The sequence below is a fragment of the Heteronotia binoei genome, chromosome 2 (genome assembly GCF_032191835.1).
Source record: "Heteronotia binoei isolate CCM8104 ecotype False Entrance Well chromosome 2, APGP_CSIRO_Hbin_v1, whole genome shotgun sequence".
Taxonomy (NCBI): Eukaryota; Metazoa; Chordata; class Lepidosauria; order Squamata; family Gekkonidae; genus Heteronotia; species Heteronotia binoei.
The window spans coordinates 83,563,948-83,583,123 of NC_083224.1; the positions used below are offsets into that span (position 1 = coordinate 83,563,948).

General features: G+C 37.2%; 2 protein-coding genes across 2 annotated transcripts in view; one reads left to right on the forward strand and one right to left on the reverse strand.

Annotated features, from left to right (window-relative positions):
* The first annotated feature begins 218 nt into the window (after positions 1-218).
* TAF11 (TATA-box binding protein associated factor 11) lies at positions 219-7,082 on the forward strand. The gene is made up of 5 exons (XM_060231450.1): positions 219-604; positions 2,032-2,180; positions 3,494-3,581; positions 3,809-3,905; positions 6,362-7,082. Exons 1-5 carry the CDS (start codon positions 458-460, stop codon positions 6,490-6,492), a joined length of 612 nt encoding a protein of 203 aa, XP_060087433.1. The 5' UTR covers positions 219-457; the 3' UTR covers positions 6,493-7,082.
* Positions 7,083-10,641: 3,559 nt separating this feature from the next.
* BLTP3A (bridge-like lipid transfer protein family member 3A) overlaps positions 10,642-19,176 on the reverse strand; it is a 145,397-nt gene continuing 136,862 nt past the window's right edge. Inside the window, exon 21 of the mRNA XM_060231451.1 lies at positions 10,642-10,872. Within this exon, the coding sequence (XP_060087434.1) occupies positions 10,747-10,872 (126 nt within the window). The 3' untranslated portion in view covers positions 10,642-10,746. The remainder of the gene's footprint in view (positions 10,873-19,176) is intronic.

Consider the following 19,176-nt stretch of genomic DNA (forward strand, 5'->3'; position numbering starts at 1 on the left):
TCTCTTTCATATTCGTAAGAACGCATGCACTTACTTGATAAGAGATATGCTGCTGTTATCTCTAGTAGTAGCTTTTCTTGTTCCCTGCCTTCAGAAATTCTGTACGGTACAGGGTAGCCCTAATTCCCCGCTCTCAGAAGCCTGTGCCCTATATGTGCACGTGATGACTGGTTTAAAATTATGTGGAGGATGTTTGTATTTTCAGAGCTCCACCATCTCTTTTCTTAAGATTCAGTATAGTATGAATGAAACTTAACCAAATGCCGAAAGAACCCCTTGTCCAATAGCTGTGATATTTGCATATCACCCTCCGCGTTTTCACTATTTACTCCATGAACTTAGCCTCGCCTGCCTCTTGGGCGTGAAGTGTTGTCATGGAAACAGTGACCAAGGGGGAGGTAGAAGCCTGCTTGGTGATGTCATCAAAGCCCGACAGAGTCGGTTCTTTCTGATTAACATGGCGGAAGCACCGGAGTCTCAGCGAGAAGATGCTGCTCTTCCTTTGCCTTCTCTTTCTGCACCCGCTGACCTTTCTGCTGTGGAAGAGGCCGTGGGGCAGGAGAGGGAGTCTGTGGAGGTTAAGGTGGAGGTGCAGGGTATAGAGGTGGGTAGAGAAAAATGAGAGTACGCGTTACACTGGACTCATCTCGTTAAGCTGCTTGTATCTCCAGCTGTCTTTGCCTTGTTTCTCAGGGGAGGGGGAATAAAGTTTGGTGGGCGTACTGAGAGTTCCTACTCAGAAGCGGTGAATATCCCCTCCTGTTGTGCTGCAAATGCCACCATTTACCAGGTTCAGTCATTTGGGGAGGGGAATAAATCACCATATTTAGTTGGCATATGTTGGGATGCCTTTTAAAACTTTGGTTAGTAGGCGCATACTACTCTTCCCTAAATTGCTGGAAGTTGAATTTCAAATGAATGACAATGACTTAGTCCCCACATATGTAAGTGGTGGTGGAGGAAAGTGCCATCACGGCAATCCAGAGCTTTTAAACCAAGAGGCGTTCAGAGTTAGCTTATCATTCCTGCTTCTGCGTTGGGATCCTGGGCTTCCTTGGTGGTGTCCCAGTCAAACACTAACCAGGGCCAACCCTTCTTAGCTTCCAAGACTGGACAGGATCAGGCTAGCCTGGGCCACTCAGCTCAGGGCTACTACATATGTGAGTGCACATGCCTTAATAAAACAATCAGTGCTATGTTTACCTTCCCTGTTTCTCCACTGCCACAACTGCTTATCCAAGTGCTAAATGCTGCTTGTAAGTTATTTTGTACCTATTCTTTGGTAAGTGCAATTGTGTAAAGTTAATTTTTTTGTTAAGCAGATGCTTGTTTATAAAGGCTTCACTGCCCATTTAGTGACACCCTTCTTCAAATGCAATGCAGAGTAGTACGGAATAAATAAATAAAATACACAGCAAGTGAAGAACTTTTAGCAATGTGTAAGAAGTGACTGAGGCTTTTGTTTACTTAAGAACAGGGATTCAAAAAGATAGATCAAGTTGGGTTTCTGTGTTTGTCTGTAGCAATAGAAAAGAGGAAGAAGGCAGTAGCACCTTAAAAGACTAAAAATTTGTGGCAAGGTATGAGTTTCCATGAGTATCTGAAGAAGTGAGCAGTGACTCACCCAAGCTCATACTCTACCACAATTTTTGTTAGTCTTGAAGATGCTACTGGACTCTTGCTGTTTTGTACTGCTAAGGATGTGAAAAGTAAGCCATTGTCTTGTGTTTTGTAAATGAAGGATATTTTGTCTTCCTTTGTTTTATTACACATTTACATACTGGTAGTGGATAGCATATAATCTACAGTTTGTAAGGGACATGTACAAAAATGCCAAAATGGAGAGCAGAAACAACTTCCTTTACAAGTTTTTTACTTCTTAAAAAAGTGCAAGCTGATTGTGAAAGTGGGCTAATATTACTGTTAAAGTAATATTACAACTATATTAAAAATATTACAACTATATTAAAAATCATTAATACATAAGCTGTGTAATAGATACACAACTGTTGGGTAAATTGTTTTTACTAGATTAAAAGCAAGGAAGCTGCAGAATTGGTCCTTGGAGAATTGGAGGAATCTACATCACAGGCCTGTGCAGCCAAAAAAATTAAAATAGAGATAAAGGACAAAAAAGAGAAAAAACACAAAGTCGATGAAGATGAAATTCAAAAAATGCAGTAAGTCTTTCCAAAAAATGCAGTAAGTCTTGGAGAGGGATAGTAGTGCAGTGGTAGAGTATTTGCTTGGTAAGCAGAAGGTCCCAGGTTCAATCCCTGGCATCTCCAAAAAAGGGTCCAGGCAAATAGGTGTGAAGAATCTCAGCTTGAGACCCTGGAGAGCCGCTGCCAGTCTGAGTAGACAATACTGACTTTGATGGACCAAGGTCCTGATTCAGTGTAAGGCAGCTTCATATGTTCAACCACATGGCAGACTGTTTTCTTCAGTGCTAAATTACTTATCAGAAATTTGCAAAGCTTTACTCAGGATATTATTGTAGATATTATATAAAATACTGCAGTTTACAGTTTGTGAGCTCCATTGTGATATAGTAGCTAGCATGTTAGATTAGGATCTGGGAGACCCAAGTTCGAAACACCCTAGGTGACCATAGACCAGTCAGTGTGTATGTCCAGTAGCATTTTTTAAAAATCTCTCTCTCACACACACACACTCACACATTCTTTCACACTCTCTCACTCACACACACAGCGTGCAAAACCTACATCAGAGAGTTGTGAGGATAACATGATAGAGACGGGACTGTTGTAAGCCAATGTGGGTCACCATTGACAAGAGAAATTGGGTATATATGACATAAATACATACATATATTTTTGCTAGTACATGAGCTACATGGTTATTTTCTGTTTCATAATGTTTTAATTGTGGGTGTTAGAGAGTGTTCTAAATCAGGGGTGGCCAAACTTTCTTAGCATAAGAGCCGCATAGAATAAATGTTCGAGAACCGCAAAACAGGAATATCAGATGTTTGAGAGCCACAAGATGGAAGGCAAGCAGGCAGGCAGGCAAATAGATGGAGGGAGAGGTGAAAAGAAAGCAACATTAACTTTAAATGCAGGAAGGAAGACAGGCAAATAGATGGGGGAGGGAGGGAGAGGTGGAAAGAAATCAATTTTAAATGCATTCTTCAAGCTGCTGGCTGGTGAAGTAATTTAAAGTGACAAATGCCTTCTCCAAGCTGGCTGTCCAGGTGGTGGGGACTTTGAGAGCCGCACAATATGTGTAAAAGAGCCACATGTGGCTCCCGATCTGCAGTTTGGTCACCCCTGTTCTAAATCAAGTTGCATTAAATACTAAACATCCTAATATAGGAATTAACTATCAAGTGGCACTCTTCTGATCATTTATATGTCACAGCATTGTCTTTTCCCAAATGTTGACTGTACAAGATGTGTATTCCTGCAGTTTTAAAAGGCTTTAATGTGAATTTTTTGAAAGAAACCTTCAATATAATTCTTGTTTTCTCTAGAATATTAGTTTCTTCTTTTTCTGAAGAACAACTGAATCGTTATGAGATGTATCGCCGATCAGCTTTTCCTAAGGCTGCTATTAAAAGGGTAAGGTTCTATTCCTATTCTGTATAAACATATGAACTTGTTGCAAAGTGTCTCTTCATTCTATATATGAATGCAGAATACTTCCATAAGACAGCCTATATGTTTTCAAATTCAGTCTTCTACAGAGCACACATTATAGTTATTTCACAGCAGTGTTTCAAGATTGAAGCAATAAGAATTTGCATTGGCAGACCAAAGGTTCAACCTCTTTAATCATCTTTTCTCAGCTGATCCAATCAATTACTGGAACTTCTGTTTCTCAGAATGTGGTCATTGCAATGTCAGGAATTTCCAAAGTCTTTGTTGGGGAAGTGGTAGAAGAAGGTAAGCACCACAAGATTATTTCAGAATGGAACAAATCTCAGCATACTTCTTAAAACTATACAATAGTATGAAATGACGGTGATGATCATTTATCGATGACAGACACTGCTGTAGTTCCCTGGATGTTCAGTTGTAAGGAATGCAGCATTTTGTTCATTAGGTTTCATATAATCTTTATATTAAGAATAAATATTCACAGTTCCTCTGTTGCATTTGTATAACTTCTTAAGAAGAAAGTACTAACCCCAGCCAATCAGTGAATGTCTAAGCATAGACAGTTCTATGCCACCTTTCCATCCATATAGGGTCTCCAAGGTGGCAAACATTGATGCATTAAAACATTTAAAACAGAATTCAAAATGTATATGTAAAATATTTGATAATGCAATAAAGATACATGAAAACACAACCATGGAGGAGAGCCAAGAAGAGTTTACTGGAGGCACACCAAACAGAATCCCCCCCCCTCCCACCAACAGAAGATGATTACAGAAGGAGACAGGTGGATTTCCCTAGGTAGGAAGTTCTAGCCATGACCTGGATATCTTAGACTAGCCTGATCTCATCAAATCTTAGAAGCTAAGCAGGGCCATTATGCAATGGCAGGCAATGGCATACCAGCTCGCAATAGCTCTTGCCTTAAGTCTGCTGTGACCTTTATGGCAAAAAGGGAAGTTCCAAAGTTTTGAGAAGGCCCTTTCTAGGGTTGCCACCTATCTAGCCTCAGTTGGTGGGTGCATCTGAAGCAAGGCTTCTGAAGATGACCAGAGTGGATGGGTAAGTTCATATTGGAGACAGTGTAGGGATTCTGGCCCCAAGCTGCTTTATAGGTCCATATGAACACCTTAAATAGGGGTCTGGAAGTATATTGGAACCCAGTGTAGATGGGACAAGACTGGAATGATATGTGTGAGGTACTTAAAACAAGATAGCAGCATGTTGGTGTTTGCACGTGGTAAACAGGTTGCTTACATGTAGTTGTTCTGAGAGCCCCTCCCCCCCATCAAAATGTGCACGCCCTGGAATGTGCATCGAGGAATCATGCCATCTGCCACAGCAGATGCATCTTAAGAGAACTTCTCCAAGGATTGTTTTCCTTAAGGCTGCTACTGCTTCTGGAGTGAGTGAATCTCTCACACTGTCCTCTTTGAAGGCTTCTACATTCTGTGCTTTTTGCTTAATAGTAGAATCTTAGAATCATAGTTGGAAGGGACCTCCAGGATCATCTAGTCCAATCCACTGCACAATGCAGGAAACTCACAAACACCTCCCCCTAAATTCACAGGATCTTTACTGCTGTCAGATAGCCTCTGTTTAAAAACCTCCAAGGAAGGAGAGCCCACCACCTCCTGAGGAAGTCTGTTCTACTGAGGAATCGCTCTGTCAGGAAGTTCTTCTTCATGTTGAGCCAGAAACTCTTCTGATTTAATTTCAACCCATTGGTTCTGGTCCTACCATCTGGGGCCACAGAAAACAATTCCACACCATCCTCTATATGACAGCCCTTCAAGTGCTTGAAAATGGTGATCATATCACCTCTCAGCTGCCTCCTCTCCAGGCTAAACATCCCCAGCTCCTTCAACCTTTCCTCATAGGACTTGGTCTCCAAACCCCCCACCATCTTTGTGGCCTCCTCTGGACTCATTCCAGCTTGTCTATATCCTTCTTAAAATGTGGTGCCCAAAACTGAACACAGTACTCTAGGTGAGGTCACACCAGAGTAAAAACAACTTTGTTTAAAAATTGCTGTGATTGTGGTGGTAAATTGCCATCAACGGATGAGCACAGCACTGACTTCTAAACATTGTTTCAAGTTTGTATGTCAGGCTCAGAGAAATTGACCTCTTCACCTTGAACTCCAGCTCTGGGAATGGGCACTATAGAAACTTCAAAGATTGAGTTTTGTGTAGGCACAGTGTGGTACATAGAGACCACAAAGAAGTAATTTGTACTTAAATGCAGAGAAAATCTTATCCAGTACATCTGAATTAATCACTGTGATAAATTGTGTGTGGTAACAGTTGGAATCCTGATGAAGAGTCAATTACGTTGAGGAATAGGTGTCACTTGTTTTTTTCTTGAAGGCTATATTGCTTCAGAAATGCATTAATTGAGTTTAGTAAGTTGGGTAGTGTAGAATCATAAATAACACACATATTACACTCTTGGTTGACCAATTCACAGAATTCAGGTAAGCTATTTTCTGTCTTTGAGGCTCAGATGTAAGTTACAATGTGCATATAAGCAAATAAGAAAAATGGGATATATAGGGCATCTTATGTCATTTTTATAGACTAATTTAAATTATGATTAGTTGTCAGAATGGCAAGATTTGTAGAGACAACTTGATTCCCTCTACTAATTGATAATGAAGTGTTTCATTTTGTAGCCATCTGTGTATTTTAGCTATACTGAATTTAAAAAGTGATACAAAAGCTTGCTTTTAATTTATACAGCACTAGATGTATGTGAGAAGTGGGGAGAATCACCACCTCTGCAACCAAAACACATGCGAGAAGCAGTCAGACGTCTGAAGACACGAGGACAGATCCCCAACTCAAAATATAAAAAAATTCTTTTTCACTGAAGAGGCAGTAGGAAAGGAGTCTTTAATGGGATGGTGAACTTTCAACTTGGAGCAGACTTTCACTGATGGTGTCTTCAGAGGGCATAAAGCTTCATCTTTAAGGTCTCTTTGGTAAGAATAAGCTGTTTCTGAAATCATGGACCACTGAAGACCAGCAATTCTGCAGGTTGTTTAGACTAAACATATAAGCATATGTGTACAGCAGCCTTAAAACATTGCTGTGATAAGGTTATGCCAGCCTCATGGAACTTTTAGAAGGACTTCTTGAAAGTGGGGATAAATACAATTAAACAAGAAGTGTTATTGGTGGGAAATAATAAGAAACTCAGTAAAGGAACTCTTTAAATTTTGTCTCGGCACTAATGTTTGGGTTAGCATTGAGTCTTCTGTCATATAAAACTTGTGGTTGTATGAAATATTACAAGTGCTATTTGTTAAACTCGTTTTTTGAAAGTGACAAGGGCTGCCAGTAGCAGCTCCTTGCTAAGACAGTAGGCAAGACAGTGTAGAATTGACTTGTTCTGTTAGATATTTAAGTACTTTTTAATAGCAGTTACTTAAAGTGCTCATTAAAAATAATTTTGACTTCAGACTTTCTGGAGGCCAAAGTGTTTGACACATATCAATTTGCTTCACCAGACTTTAGGCATGGCAGTAGTAGCAACAAAAGATATGAACATGCTTTGCCACTATCCTCACTATGTTTTAGTTTAAACACCAGCAGAAAGTCAAATAAATATTGAAAACCTGAAGCTAGAAATTTTAATGTACAGAAATAAACACACACGCACACATTAGTTTAATTTATAACTTTTAAAAAGTGGTTCCCAGAACCAATACAACAATGAAAGGAAATCATATGTTGCAACATAAAAACAATTCAATACTGTCTAAGGCTTAGATTCAAGTCTTACTTGTATCCTGTGTTCTGTCTATACCCATGGCATTTCTGGTTATAAAAACCACAAGAAATTACAGAACCATATGAGAAATAGAAACTGTCTTCTAGGTAAACCAGTGAAAAAGAAGTGTTTAACAGCTTCATAGTAGGTTATTTAAACATATTCCTAAGTTGTATTTCAGAGTCATGTAAGAGTTCAGCAGAGGGAAAGAATCTGGACAGCAGCCACAACAGTAACTCAGAATAAGCAAGGCCTTCGGTCTATAGGTCAGTAAGACCAAAAAAGCCACTTATTCTTCCTTTTCCCACTGTATCTCCTCTACATTTTGCCTTTTTAGTCAAATTAGTAGTAATGCAAATCATTCAAATTCAGTTCAGCAGAAGGCTTATAATGGACAGAAGAATGCAGAGACTGAAAGCATGAGGCACAGATGTAGTTCACATGCCTGTAAGATGCTGCAGTTTGTAGTAAAAAAAAGTTTCAGCATTCAAGAAAAGTTAACAAAACAAGCGGACTGGTATTAAATATGATTGAACTATACAGTGATGATTATCTTGCCTCATTTCACGAACCAAAAAAGGAACATATCCAGGCTTATTTAAAGTCAAATATCAATTGTGTTTAGGGAAAAGATGTGTCAAATGTGGTATACTTAAAAGTAACTACTAACTTGCTAGAAATTCACAGAAAGCTTATGATGACACGTAAAAATGAAGTCAGTGATGCTTCTTAGTACCATTTCTTAATTGTTGCTGCACTTGTCAGCCCCATAAGGAAAAGTTTTGTATTCTTAGAAACAGTTCTATTCATGAGGTAAAGCTGGTTCTTTAGATAAGAGCCAACTGCAAAACACATTCTTTTGGTAGTGTTTGTCTGTTACTGCCTTAAAGAGGACCATTTTCCAGTATAAAGAAAGATTCCATAAATGTTCTAGCAAGCACCAGGGTTGGGTTTGAGGAAGATGTAGTTGAGAGCGGGGGGGACTAAGCGGCAGCAGCAGCAGCTGATCACTGTACAGAAAATAAATAAGCAGAAATCACAATACATAAAGCCTTCTATACAGAAATGAATTATTCTGAATTAATGCAAGTGATGGCACAGCACATTGCAAAACATTTCTTAGTTCAAAGTGCCGGTTGTGAGGCAGCTAAAGAAGTTTTCTCCATTCAAGACACATTGTCTCAGCTGCTTTCTGAGATTCACATGCCAAAGGAGTTAGATGATAACAGAGAGTCAATTGCATTCCATAGCATTGCCCTTCAGCAGCAAATGATTTTAACAAGGAGAAATATACTGTTGGCAGTATAGTTAAAACTGATAATTTAAAGCAAAATAAGCACCTAGGTTACTACCTGTAATAATTATCACCACCATGTTTCATTATTTTATGAACATATCAATCAATGCTTCCTATGATTTTGAAGGAGCATTATACAAAAACTGCATACTTATACAATAGTGGTACTGATATTATGCACATCTTTTTAAAAAAATACAGACTTGTACATTCATAGTTTACTCTTCAGAATAACCAACACATTATGCAGTATGTCCAATAAGTATAATAGTGTATACCTCCTTTCTAAAGGTAAGGTGCTTGCAGTATTTTTAAAGTTAGTTTAGAAATCCCTCTGATCCTTCAGACCAACATGTATCAACCTACGGAGTCAGGTTTTAATTACACCCTAAATTACACATGGTTGATATCTCCAGTTAAGTCAACAATATTTTAAAACTCTGTAATAGTAAAATTAGGCCTGTAATTATAGCTACCATCTTTTTTTAATTGGGAAGCACTATTGCAATCCAGACAGCAGTCAAGTATATACAGCCTCTGGGTAAAGATCAGTTGCACCAAGGGCAGGGGGAGTTTGCCAGCTCCTTTTTGCTACCACAATGAGAATGAATGTATTTCTTGTCAATTTGTTTTTTATCTACAAAATACTGAATTAGAGCTTTGAAATAAATACAATACAGATTTGGAAAAAATTAACTCCAATGAGTTTAGATATGTATTAAATTAAAAAAAAACCCTTGTTTTACTGTCAAGGATGGCCCTTTAGCAGACTGCAATACTGGGTTGTATTAGCTGCAGTTAAATTTATATTGTCTGATAGGAAGGATTACCAGTTTTTTCACATCCTTTTTTCCACAGTGTCTTTCATGTTCCTTATGAATACAAGGGTAGGCAAGGAATAATTTTGCCCTAATTTACCGGATTGCATTGAGGCTAAAGAATCTGTGGAATATATTTATGAACATTTTTTTCTCCTAGCCATTACTAATTTCCTCAGATTTTGTCTTTGGAAATTTAGTGGAAAAAATCCTCTTTGGGATTGATAAGTTTTATGGAAGCACAAAAGAAAATAAGCAACAACCTAGCATTTCTTTACACAATTGCTGTGTCATACATTTTATAGAATTGTGCAAGTAGCTATGTATGGCAGAGCAGCAAAAACAAGTCCGAGTATTCAGCAGTTTTAGAATACAAAAGAGTTTCTGCCAGAATTAATCTGGATTTCTGAAAATTGCAGGAGCGACAGAATTCCTCTGTGTGTTGCCCCACTCCTCTTATATAAGGAGATAAGAAACAAGGTTACCTTGTGCACTGTAATGCAGAGAGTAAGAGTGGACAGGTCTGTCTAATAGGCAGCTTTTTACTAAGCTACATCCAGTACAGGTCACTTTGCTGCAATGAGGCAATAATGGAGGAAGTGGACAGCATCTACACACTGGTATCACCAGTACTCAGTTAACAAAGCATTTCTGGAAAACCGCTTAAAGTGAAACAAACCACCCAAAGTCTCTTTTCCACACCAGAATACATGATGGGTATTTCCTGCCACCTCTTTCCTATGGTAGGATTACTTCTCATCTGCATTGTACTATGATTTCAAGCTCATGATCCTGCACCAAAGTTCCAAGAAATTTATTTTCAGTGGCAAACAAGGCTTCAGGCAGGTAGTCTGACCTTATTGCTTTGATGGGTATCAGCAACACCACCAGCAATGTCTGGCAGCAGTGAAGGAGGAAGCAGATCTTCAGTCAGAAATAGTTTGTCAGCACCATTTCAAGATGACTTGGACAAAGGAGAAACTGTAATGTTTCTTGTTTGACTTGGCTGTTTTAAAATTTAACACTGCTTTGTACTACCATGACAGGTATATGGTTGTGACCAACTTTCTGGCTTATCTAATTTGCTTTCTTGTCCCAGAGTTCCATCTCATAATAGCATCTTGTTTCTCTTCCTCAAGGCAGTTACTATGGTCTGATGTTGCCCTACCTAGGCATTATGTTGATGCTGGTGTTGATCTCTGGTTGCCCTGAGCATCTGTAGCCCAGGTCACTGCTGTCAAAGTTGGAAGAGAGGATCATATTTCCTAATTTCCTGCAGTAGACGTACCTTGTCCAGATTGGCTTCTGCTAGGGCATTTTTGGTAACCTGTAGCTCTCTTGCCAAAGCTGGCATTTCTTTTAGCTACAAAAGACAAAGAAAGGTTATTTGGCAAAAACTGAGGTGCAGTTTGGAATATTAGACATTCGCAGGAGGGACGACATATCAACTAACAGAAAATAAATATGTACAACATGCACTGGCAGTGATATATACCCAGTTGTTCGGGTTTTGCAACACTTGGTTAGTACATCCAAGGATTTTATGCAACAATGAAAGAAGTTCTGTTTAAATAGAAAGTTATTTGAATTCAGAATGTTTGTCCGGTTAATAAATTCAAATCACTAAGGTTTTCTTTCACCATATATTTGTAGTAGGTGTGGTGGGGAAAAGCCAAAAGTGATTTACTAGAAAGGAATGGTATATTGCTATTAGATATTGTTATTGAAATTCATAAATTATGAGCCAGGTTGTATGTAAAACAATCCCTGGGTTTCTGTTCAGCTATTTTTATTACTATACAAAACACAATGAAAGTATATAATAAAACTCAATTTGTACCACAAGTTTTATATCTAATATTAGTTAGACAAATTAATTCAAAAACCAAAGCCATGACATATCAAAAATATTTCACAAATGTTAAGCCAATATCTATTAATCTGGGCAATACATACATTTCTTTTTCTTTTGAAATAAAAGTGATTTCTTAACATATGGCAACATGGCAAATGCCCAGGGAAAACATTAAGATGGCAAGATATTAAAGATGAAAGAATTTATACTCATCTTAAAGTCAGCTTCAAGACTAAAGAAGACTATTAGCACAGAAGGTGAAAAGCTAAGGGAGATAACTGAATTTGAACAACTGATTACAAAACAAAAATATCATTTACTGTGTTGGATGTATAAGTTATTACTTCAGCTAGGAATGGAAAAAAGAACAGGTGAAAAAAAATTGATTAAATGGATGGAGATTTTTTAGAGAGCAGATAACTATGCATCAATGGGAATGGTTATGGGAAAAGTAAGTTCAAAGCCAATCAGAGGTGCTAAGAGAAAACTGGTATAGCATTTTTTGCAGATGGTATATTACTCTGAAGGATATCAAGAAAGTAGACAAAAATTATAAAAGAATATGCTGGAAATGTTTAGACATAGACATAACTTTTTACCATATGTGGTGGACTTGTAGAAAAGCAAGAAGATATTGGATGGAAATACATGGGAAAATGCAGAATATATTAAAATTCAAATTTCCTATGGAAACTAAGAATATATTACTAAGAATATTGCCCAACACATTATCAAAAGTTTTGGGAGAGATATTTAAATGTATGGTGACAGTGGCTAGAATTATTTACTCAGCAAAATGAAAATCAGATGTCTGTCCAAACTTAGAAGAATGGGAAAACAAACTTGCTGATTATGCAGTAATGGTGAAATTATTGCAAAATAGATAATAGATTTTCCTTCAATATTTGGTATGTTAAAGTTATAGCTAGTTTAGTTTTAGTTTAGTTTTTAGTTTATGATTTATATCCCGCCCTTCCCACCAAGGTGGCTCAGGGCGGCTCACAGCACATAAAATCTAACATAACTTAGTAGTATGTAAGTATACTGTTACATAGTATGTAACAGTGATGAAATATATTTAAAAGAATATGTATTAATGATGAAATCATGGTAGAAAATTTCTTAAAAATTCTAATGAAGGGGATGTTGGGGAGAAGTGTTTATTTACATCCTTGTTTTATATATTCTGTTAAGAATAATAATCTTGATGGATATAAATAGTTTCATAACTCCTATATAACCCCTTTTTCTTTCTGTACCCCTTCTATATTATTTCATTCTTAAAATAAAATTATATTAAAAGAAAGGAGTGGGAGCCTAGTGGCATCTTTGGGACAGACAGGATTTGTGGTAGAGCGTGGGCTTTTGTTGGTTGCTGCTCACTTCTTCAGATATAACTCTATCTGGAAGGTGGGCAGTCGCTCATGAAAGCTTGCGCCCTGCCACAGTTTGCGTTGGTCTTTTGGATGCTGCTGGGGTGCTGCTTTTATTCCTGAGGTAGTTTCTCTTGATATAGTAAACCAACAAAAGGATCTATTGTATCAAACACTGAGCCTTCCAGGACCAACTTCTATTTAAAAAATTCCTGTATAGGAAAGGTCCTGTTTAGAATTTCTAAACACTCACTTGTTCTCATTTGTTATTTCTTTTGTTTTCCTTATGGATAATGATGCTATTTCATGCTACCTAATACTGAATGCCTGACATGGCACCCACAGCAAGAATGAATTCAGCAGATTCTTAACTCTTACAGTATTAAAGTCATACGTATCAGCAGTCTGTGGTAAAGAGAAAAACAAAACTCCATTTTCTTTTAAAAAATTAAATATCATTCAAAAATTATCGGAGAAATTTTCATATCCATCGCAATGATCCAGTATTCTGCAAGAGTCCTTGCAGAAGACTACATACACAGAGTCCTATACTGCAATGCCCCTCTGACAGTAGGCACTTCTAATCATACAAATCCAGTGTCTTACAATGAGCCAGAATGCTAGAACTTGAAGAACATACTCTGTAGTAGATGACTGCCCCTGCAATGAACAAAGCACAGCTTAAACAAGGCTTATGATTCAAGTCAGAGATCTGTACACTTAACTGTTTGAGAATGCTGCTTATCTATTAATTTCATCTATCAATAAATTCCCAAGGTCAGTTGCTCCGCCCCAGAAGCGAACAAGGATGGAAGTAGTTCTACTGTCTTGCAACAACGTATTTCACAGAACAGAGATTTGGCATACTTCTATACAATCTGTACATACTCACAAAGGCAGCCTCAAAGATTCTCTCTGACACTTTTAGACACAGGATCCTGCTATATTAATATTCCTGATAACCTAGTCTCATATTGAAAATCTTGACTGAAAGGTTCTCCATTCATGATGACCTAATATGGGCCTCTTGAAATTTTCTTTAAAATCCCAACCTGATGAAGCAACTAAGGCAGCCTCCAAAACAATTCTTCCTTGCTCTAAAGACACTCTTCCTTATCTGGAAATGTTCCCAGCATCTGTGAAGTCCCTCCTTATCAATTTCACCCAATCATGGAACATGCTTACCATACATCCCCCTTGCCAAATATTTTGTTTTCATTCAAGCAGTAAGATGAAAGAAATTCTCAAATTCAAGGATATGTTTCTGTTCCATAACATAAGTTGTGCAATGGAAGCTTCCACTGACACATGATATATCCTCCCTGCTTTTCTTTCCTTCTGGACTTCACCTTGGACTAATGCTTAATTTGTTGCTTTGGACCCTCAGTGCTCAGCCTGGAGTACCTGTGCTCTGGGCCTGTTGCGTTCCCTTGAGTGTAATAACAATATTTTATTTATATTCCATCCTCCCTGCCACGGCAGGCTCAATGTAGTGCCCTATCTTGCTTTGGTATTATCGTGACTGCTTGAGTGTGCTAACTATTCCCCTCAATAAAGGATCTCTGATTTCACCATATTCAGGTTCTAAGTAATTCTTTCAAATCTTTGCTAGAAGCTTTATCAAAATATCTCTTTATGGTTGCTTGTGTGTGTCATTGTCCAGACTGGGTGAATTCGCTTAAGCCAAGTACAAAAATCAAACTGGAAGCTTCTAAAAGCAAGAGATGGCAGAAGGAAGGCTTTCTTACATTCAAGTTAACCTAGAGTGAAAATGGGATCATGCCCATAAGCATATGTCTAGAGAACATATCCCCTGCTGACACATCTTACCCAGAAGTCTTTTCCTCCCCCATCCTCATATGCTCCAATAGTCTAGAAGAAGAACACAATCAGGTGCCATCAGGGTTTTTTGGAATTTTTTTGTTTTAATTTGAATTGTTGGGTTTTAACCTGTGTATTGTTTTTATCTGATGTACGCTGCCCAAAGCCTGGCTTAAGCTGGCATGGGGTGATCAAGCAAACTGAATATTAACATCTCCTTTTCTGAATCACTTACCTCACTTCAAAATAAACTTTATTCTTTGAGACAAAGTTATACTAAAACAGTACTAAAATAAAGGCTGCAAGTAGTACTCATATTTCCCTATGGAAGGTAAATATTTGATCATTGCTTACTCATACAGCACTGATGTACTGCATGCTTCACTATTTCTTCAATTTTCAAAAAGTTTTATTATTTTCAAAAAGAGTAAGGATAAGGCATAGGGGAGATAGAAAGCACAATACATTTGGACCTTATTCTGCACAAAAATACTTTCAAAAATACAAGCTTACTTCTACAATGCTTTCTTTAAATAAATTGTTCCATATTATTATGTCTATACTAAAGCTCCTCCACATTTTAAAATTGTATAATTTAAATCCTTTGTTAAAGTTATCAATTGATTTGACAATTCCAGTAAAGGCAATTTTATAATATAAAAACAGGAAAGAAAGACAGGTGAAATAAGTTCACACCAGAGAATCTTAAGAGTCTTGAATATCTAACCAGGCATAAAATTTCATCCAGTATTTTCTTGCTTCTTCTTTAGATCTCCCAGCCAACAGCTGGGATAGAAAGTCCAGCTCTGCTGTTTCCAGAATTTTTCCCACCAAGTTCATTTTCGTGGGAATTTGATGAGATTTCCATCTCTGGTCCAAAAGAATTCTAGCTGCTGTGTTAAAGTGTGCCAGCAAATGTCTTATTTCTTTGGAATAATCCTCAGGAAATATATTCAATAAATATAGTTCTGGTTTGAAATGAATCTGTGTCTTCGTAATCTTCTGTAATATTTCATGCACCATTTTCCAATAACCCTTCAGTCTCACATGTCCACTGCATATGGTAAAAAAAACCCCACCTGCTTAGTACATTTCCAACATTTGTTAGACATATTAGTATAAATGTTACACAATTTCTGTGGGGTCAAGTACCAGCTGTAAAACATCTTATACAAATTTTCTTTAAAAGTTGCTGACCTAGTTAATTTGACATTAAGCTTCCACAGTCTCTCCCATTCTTCTAATGTAATATTATGACCAAATTTTTTTGCCCATTGGACCATACAATCTTTTACCACTTCATCTTGTGTCTTCATTTGAAGTAGATATGCATATAATTTAGAGATTAACTTTTCCTGCGGACCTAAAAGAATTTTATCAAATAGATATTGTTCTGTATTGAAACCTATCGCCTGGCATATCTGGATTCAAGTTGCATTCTCAGCCACCAATTCATTTTGATATCCATATTTTCCAGCTCTCCTCTGGTTTTCAGTTGATTATCTTTTCCCAAGAAGTCATCATATCTATAATTCTGATTTGATTTTAGGAGATTCGGATGCGTAAATGCTTCTACTGGGGAGATCCATCTTGGAATTTTTTTGATAAATTCTGGTCTTTAGCCATGGCCATGTATGATACAAGGATTTTCTAAACCAATGGTTCTTAAAATAGGAGTGGCCTTCGAGTCTTTGATACCATAAATATGCATGCCACCCCATAGTAAGGTCCTTCTAATAACAATTGTATCTTGTCATTCAGTAGTATCCAATCTCTTACCCATAGAAGTGCAGGGGCTTTGTAATACAATTGCCAGTCTGGGAGGCCCATACCTGCTCTTTTTTTTTTATAATTTAAATTTTATTTAAAAAAAGGAATTTTTTACAAATAACATTCCCTATCATAGGGAATCACAACAAAAACTTTGTATGAACCGTCACATCAGATATTTCTAGTTAGCATTTGGATAAAAATACAACAAATGCTGTATAAATGCCAGTAAGTCATTAGGCCGAGGGTTACAGACAGTCAAAGGTTAATAAATCATAAAGTTCAAATATTTAGCCGGTAGTTTCCCAAATATGGTATCAGCACTATTCACGCCATACCTGCTCTTAATTTAGAATCTTGCAGTGTCTTTAATTTAATTCTAGGTTTTTTACCTTGCCAAACATATTTGGCGACCATCTTGTTCAGTTCTTGAAAAAATCCACTATTTAAAAATATTGGAATAGTTTGAAACAAAAAAGTAACCTTGGAAGGATATTCATCTTTATTAAGGCTATTTTTCCCATTAAAGATTCAAATTGTGCTATTTTTCCAAATCCTTTAATTTCTTTAAGTAGTTTGTCATAATTATCTGTTTTTAAGTTGCTGCATTTATTTGAAATAACAACACCTAAATATTTGATTTATTTTTCATGCAAAACCTGATTTTTGCTGAAAGGATTGAGCTTGTTCCATCGTCATACTCTTTGTCAAAAATTTTGTTTTATGGTAATTAATCTTTAGTCCTGTCCAGTAACCAAATTGTTTAATCTTATTTATAAGACAGTCTATTGAGTCCACCGGTTGTTCTAGTATAAAAACTAGATCATCTGCAAAGGATCTGAGTTTGTATTGTTCATCTTTTATCACAGGTCCCTTTATATTTGAATTATGTAGTACTTCTTATAAGATAAAAAGTAAGGGTGACAATGGACAGCCTTGTCTTGTACCTTTTTGAATGCTGATTAGATCTGTTAGTTCACTGTCACCCTTGCAGTTTGTGAAGAATAAATTGCTTCCACTGCTCTCAAAAAGTTTTCACCACATTCCATGCCTTTCAGTTGCTGTAGCATGAAATGCCAACAAATATTGTCGAAGGCCTTCTCAGCATCTAAACAAATTAAAGCCAGTTGTTTCTCTGGATGAGTTTCATAATATTCCAAAGTATTACACACTGTTCTGACATTATCTTTCAAATATCTTCTAGGAAGGAATCCTGCTTGATCGTAATGTAGAACTTTCTTCAAATATTGTGCCAATATTGCAGCAAAAATTTTATAATCCACAGTTAAAAGAGAAATTGGACGGTAGTTTTTAATATCTTTCAAATCATTATTTTCTTTTGGTATCAAAGATATTGTAGCTTCTTGCCAGGAAACTGGTATTTGGCCTTCCTCTTGAATTTTTTCAATAAGACGCTTAAATGGTAAGAGTAAAGACTCTTCGTAAGCTTTGTAAAATTCTGCAGGTAGTCCATCTGGACCCAGAGTTTTACCATTCTTTTGAGATACCTTTACATCTCCAAGTTCCCTTATTGCTCATTTAAAGTTTTCTGTTGTTGTTCTGTAAATTTATTGAGATTATTTTGATTGACATATTCTTCTAAGTTTATTTTATGAACTTGCTTGTCTTCATATAATTTTTTATAAAACTGTTCCACAATTTGACATATTTCTTGCTTTTGATTTTTCTCCTTGTTCTCATCCGGTTTCAGCGACGCGCAGCTGGAAGCGGCTCAGACCGACGCGTTCAGAGCCGCTTCCAAATCAGTCTGTAGAGGGGTCACCCCCAAAGGACGACTCGATTCTGGAGCCCAGGAAGGGTCCCAGAAGGGGCTCGAGTGGTAGAACGGGGGTGTCAGCGGAGGTGGCTGCTCCCCGATCCCGCTTGCCTCTAACCTCTTCGTTCTGATCACCATTTTTAAATGGCAAGAGGGTCAGCCACTGACTTCTTTCTTCGGCTCTCTACACTCTGGACCTTGAAATCTTCTACTATCAAGATAAGTGACATTGATCTTTCTACAATTTTAAGTGTTATTTTCCAACACTGTTTTTTGAATGGCAATAACTCTGACAAGCAGGAAAAAGGAGAATCAAGACTGAAGCAGACTTGGACAAAAGACTGAGAAGAGCGGGGGGGGGGGAACTCTCCCTCATTCTTTTTCAAGGCTTATAAAAGTTGCTGCCTAACCTGGTACCATAGAAAATACCTGCATGAGGAGATCACACCAATTTTTAATTATATAAGAGACTTGATGGCTGAACTTATCTGATCTACTTCAAACCTCCTCTTCCGGTTGGCTTATAATTAACTGGCATTGGAAGCTGAGTGTAGTTTTGATAGACCGCCGTTATATGTTTTATTATTTTACTGTTTTAACTGTGTAAGATGTTTTAAATTAAAAAATTATGTTAGATTTTTATGTGTTGTGAGCCGCCCTGAGCCACTTCGGTGGGAAGGGCGGGATATAAATTTAAATAAACTTGAAACTTAAAACTAGAGGGAAAAATGCTTTGGATTTTGGGAAAGAGGCTTGTTTGCAAGTGTATATGGATGTGAAAGACAGTGGGCTTACAAATATGCTGATCTTTAAACTGAAGTGCTCTGAATGAATTCACAAAAGTTCTAAGTAACTTTTAAAGGCTGGTGGGTATCTGATATTGACTTAGAAATCATAACAGGATTTCTGGCTGTAAAAAGAACACTTCTACAAGTTTCCAAAGTGGATTTCTAGCTATTTTTGTTGGAATGATATGGATAAAACCTTTTAAACTTGTTTTTATTTTTACTGTGCCTTTTTTTTTATCTCTGGTTGGAATATTTTTTGATATGGTTTTAATATTTTTTTGTT